Source organism: Cicer arietinum, chromosome 4, assembly GCF_000331145.2.
Source record: "Cicer arietinum cultivar CDC Frontier isolate Library 1 chromosome 4, Cicar.CDCFrontier_v2.0, whole genome shotgun sequence".
NCBI classification, from domain to species: domain Eukaryota; kingdom Viridiplantae; phylum Streptophyta; class Magnoliopsida; order Fabales; family Fabaceae; genus Cicer; species Cicer arietinum.
Window position 1 is genome coordinate 24,950,095 of NC_021163.2, and position 4,563 is coordinate 24,954,657.

The 4,563-nt window shown below is 30.6% G+C and overlaps 2 protein-coding genes across 2 annotated transcripts; both read right to left on the reverse strand.

Moving 5' to 3' along the window:
• Positions 1 to 1,687: 1,687 nt before the first annotated feature.
• On the reverse strand, positions 1,688 to 2,601 carry LOC140920008 (protein FAR1-RELATED SEQUENCE 6-like). The gene is made up of 4 exons (XM_073367312.1): positions 2,324 to 2,601; positions 1,965 to 2,253; positions 1,828 to 1,914; positions 1,688 to 1,744 (listed from the first exon to the last, which is right to left on the reverse strand). Exons 1-4 carry the CDS (start codon positions 2,599 to 2,601, stop codon positions 1,688 to 1,690), a joined length of 711 nt encoding a protein of 236 aa, XP_073223413.1.
• A 42-nt stretch (positions 2,602 to 2,643) lies between these two features.
• Positions 2,644 to 3,222, reverse strand: LOC140920009 (protein FAR1-RELATED SEQUENCE 5-like). Its single transcript, XM_073367313.1, has one exon. The coding sequence runs from the start codon at positions 3,220 to 3,222 to the stop codon at positions 2,644 to 2,646; it is 579 nt and encodes a 192-aa protein (XP_073223414.1).
• Between the last annotated feature and the right edge of the window lie 1,341 nt (positions 3,223 to 4,563).

The window sequence follows — 4,563 nt, forward strand, 5'->3', positions numbered from 1 at the left end:
TGCTTAAATGCTTGATATTCAAGTATATTTCTGTCTATTATTTCAATTTAGACAAATTTAGTATCATAAATGAGCTATTTTATTTAAATGTTAATATTTTGGTATTTATTTTTCTACAGTTCTGATGCTTTAAGATATGGCACCGACACATGAAAAAAAATGTAAGGAATTTATAAACTAGTTGTTTTTGTATTGTTGCAATTTATTTATCAATATTAGCCATATATTCATACTTTTCAGATACGTGCAAGACATGCATGTTTACCAAATTTGTTGCATGAAATCAACCTTCATTTGACAAATGCAAATCGAACTCAAATTATGACAACTGCATTCAGATGGGTTTTAGATATGCCAAAAAATTTACAAATTTCTGGTGCTCTATTGTCAGAGTTGGCTAGTAGGTGGGATGGATGTAGTAGGGGATTTAGGATTAGAGGTAGGATAGTTAACTTGTGATATGATTGGTGTGTTTCTTCACATGTATCGTTAGAACAGAGTCAATTTTTGTAGACTTTATACTCATCGCCTTTGGCGAGTTCTATTTTCCCCAATCAAGAAATCGAGTAAATAATCGTTATATTAAATTACTTGATAATCTAGAGTCTCTGCATAACTACAATTGCGGTGTAGCAGTGTATAATGTTTTAGTTGAAAGTTTAAGTATGATTGAAATTATGTTGAAAGAGGGAAATGTAGATTTGCAAACACAAATAACAAGTTGTGCAACTGTCGTATATATTTTATATCGTTTTATGTCACTATCTTCTATCTTGTGTTTTCGTTAAATTATAATACATTTATTAAGTATATTAATATATGTTTTAGATCTGGGCGTTCAACCACTTGCCCTTGGGTGAAGCATCTGTTCCTAAGTTTAGATTCCCGAGATTTTTGAATTGGCCAATCTTACAGTGTCAGAAGAAAACAATATTAAAAGTATTTCAAAATAACATGGTAAGCATTTATATTAATTATTTGATTGTATAACTTGTTTAATAATAATGTGTGTGTTTCAATTTTTTTTTTGCAAGATAATTGAAGAGTTATCTGCCACAAATGAAGAACTTGAATTTGAAATGGTAAATGAAGCGTTGCATGAGCAAGAAAATCAGAATGTATGTTATGTTGATTATCAACGACTGGTGGCCGAGAATAGGCAGTCCGAAGAGAAGATTTTGATTCTTGAGGGTGAGGTAAAATTGTTGAAAGAAGAATTGTGTAAATGTCAACCAGTGCATGAATCCGATCATGAATTTGTGGGAGGTTCTCCAGCAAGAGCTTGTAATGGATTCCCCTCAACTTCATATGCATGCCTAACTCCAAATAGTAAAGTCTAATATTCCAAAATGTCATACCCTTACCTAAGCTTCATTCCAACCCGAAAGTCATCCAAAAGTGTATGTATTTGTTGTATTGTGATTGCTAACTAGAATTTTTTCAAGTCTATGGTAGCGTGATGCATCTTCTAGGATTTGAGTGATAAACACTCGAGAGAAATTTTGGTGAGATTGTGTGAGGAGATTGTGTGAGAAACATTGTGTGAGAAACATTATGTTAAAATCCATTAATGACAAAAAATAACAAAAGTGATAGACCACGTACATGATTATCATACAATTCGTTTACTTGACTGTTTGTTGCAAATAAATGTCATATAAAAAATTGATAAAACATTTACATTTTATCACATAGTTGTGCTGAATTGTGACAAAAGATTCAAGAATGATGTATTACTTCCAACCTAAACAACAACATATAATAAGTTAGCACAATCTTACATATAATAATACAACCACACACTCGGTTATAAATTCAAATATGAACCAATGTGTTACTTTCGTTAGCTTCAATAGATGACTCTATGCAGATGTTACTTTCGTTATGATTTCTCACTATTTCACAATTGCTATCCTACACATTTCAATAAAAAAAAATTAATATAATATGTACATGATGGATACATCAAAGAAAAAATGTATAGTCTCACTTCGCTGTGTAGTAGACATAACTGCCCAAAAATATTTCTTTAGCAAGGTTGGTGCCCATCTATGACGTTCGTTATACAATCCATTCAACCAATCATTTTGTTGAAGCTCAAATTTTTCGATGAAAGAACACCATTTTTCTTCAAATGCATGTTTTGTGATTGTGTTATAAACCGCTTCTTTCAATGCAAACTTAATCTTTTTATATTCACTATATTGATCGTGCTTTTCATGAATTTTTTTCATTATATGCCATAAACACCACCTATGACGAGTTGTAGGAAAGACTAACTCAATGTCATTTTTCATAGCCTTGCATTGGTCAGTTACAATACCCAAAGGGATCTTTCCTAGCATACAATAATGAATTTGTATCTTCACCTGACAACATTCCACATCCAAGTAATGTTGATTGACCATGGTGATTCACACCAACAAACACAACAAAAGGCATGCCATACTTATTAGTCAAATATGTTGTGTCAAAAGTCACAACATCTCCAAAGTATTCATAAGTAGCTCTACTTCTTGCATCAGCCCAAAACACATTCCTTACGTGAAAATCATCATCCAAATCTATGTCATATAAGAAATCAGAGTTTTGTTTCCTCATTTGGTAGAAATAGCTTATCAAGGCCTTTCCATCACCTTCTTTTCATATTGCACATCGTTCCTTGTTAACATAATTCCTCACATCTCTTTCACAAAATGGTACGTTTTCATGCCCTCCCGCATCTTTAACAAGAGATTGAAATATCTTATTGATCCTCATTCCTGCATCATCATTGATTTGTATTGTTCTCTTCACATGCAAATTCATTTTCTTGTTAGCTTTGAACAACCTTGCCTTTGTAGGACTTGTCTCGCGTGTAGGATCAGGTTCAAATTTTGTAATGTACAACAATCCATCTTGATCCAAATTAATAACAATCTCGGCGGGACCATTATTTACCTTAGTTGGAAGTGTTTTTAACGTACACGAAACTTTTGACACTTTAGACCACTCTCTTGACCATGATAAAATTAAGTAGCAGAGCTCCCCATCTTGCCATTTTCTTGAAAATCTAACTTTCCACCCAAAACCCTTTTTTGAAGCATACTCTTCATAAAATGATTTGACTTCATCTAAGCAAGAAAAACGCATCCCCGTTGCAGGCTCCCAACAACATGTGTTGTCATCATCATCAAGGTTGTCAACTCTGATACCTTCATCTTCAATAGTACCACAATCCATGAAGTTTCAATTGATAGTGCAAATGTCACACAAAAACTACAAAAAATAATTCAATTTGATCATTAACCACCTATTGTACTTCACTAAACAATAATATTTACACTATTAACCAGAAACAAAAAATCAAAAAGATCCATAATTAAAACACTACTAATCACATAATATGAAACTTAACAATTCAAATCTGATTAACATCGTTGATTAAAAGTGATGAAACTTAATATATAGAACAACCCTAATTAACATGATTGATTAATAGTTCACAACCCTAATTTTTAGACAAAAATAAGTCATTAACCACCTATTGTACTTCACTAACCAATAATATTTACACTTTTAACTATAAACAAAAAATCAGAAAGACCCAAAATTAACACACTATTAATCGCATAATATGAAACTTAACAATTCAAATCTGATTAACATCATTGATTAACAGTGATGAAACTTAATATTTAGACAAAAACAATTAACATGATTGATTAACAGTTCACAACCCTAATTTTTAGACAAAAATAAATCCTTAACCACCTATGATACTTCATTAACCAATACTGTTTATATTATTAACCAGAAGCAGAAAAACCAAGTATGAGCCCAAAAAACGTGTATGAATCCCAAGTTATTTCATCAAAAAATTGATTAAAATCAGTAAATAAAAGGAAGAAGGAGGAATTATGGAAGAAAAAGAAGATGAATGTGTTTATCTTTGTAGATGAAGACAAAAAAAATGAAAAAAGAGAGACAAAAAAGGAGGAAAGTAAAAAAAGAGCGGAAAGTAAAAAAAAAGGGCAGAGGAGATAATTAAATGAAGAGAGATTGTGTGTGGGCCACAAGTATTTGTGTTTGTATTTATGTTTAAAATTGTGTTAAAATATAATTGCTCTTCATTTAAATAGCATATCACTCTCGTTTAAGTTTTCAATTAGGTCATAAAATTAGTAATAATTTTGATTGGTTATTATTAGACATCGAAAAATTAAATTAATTTTATAGTCTAACGCTGTCATATATGGTTGTAATATTACAAAAAAATTCAGCAATAATTTTATAGTCTAACTCAATCTCTGCAAAAAAAAAAAAAAAAAAATATAGTTGTAATATTATCGGAAAATTGAGCAACATAATTTGGACTAAGTACAGAACAAATCAAATCATAATTTTAATTAATTATTTTCCATAAATGCGGTACAAATATTAAATGTCAAATTTTTGAATCACCCACCCGAGTTGGCATAGTGTGTCCATGCGAGACATAATTTTTTCATCTAAATTATAAATTAAATGTTTTAACACAAAATAAAAAATATATGACAATTACTTTGTTTTTTAGAATATTTG

What these genes read in the sequence shown, in the direction of transcription:
- LOC140920008 (XM_073367312.1), bottom strand. Translation starts at nt 2,601, where the DNA reads ATGAGGAAACAAAACTCTGATTTCTTATATGACATAGATTTGGATGAT. An exon ending in CTATACATTTTTTCTTTGAT is followed by an intron (nt 1,915 to 1,964) that starts GTATCCATCATG and finishes TGAAATGTGTAG; the next exon opens with GATAGCAATTGTGAAATAGT. An exon ending in CTAACGAAAGTAACACATTG is followed by an intron (nt 1,745 to 1,827) that starts GTTCATATTTGA and finishes GTTGTTGTTTAG; the next exon opens with GTTGGAAGTAATACATCATT.
- LOC140920009 (XM_073367313.1), bottom strand. Translation starts at nt 3,222, where the DNA reads ATGGATTGTGGTACTATTGAAGATGAAGGTATCAGAGTTGACAACCTT.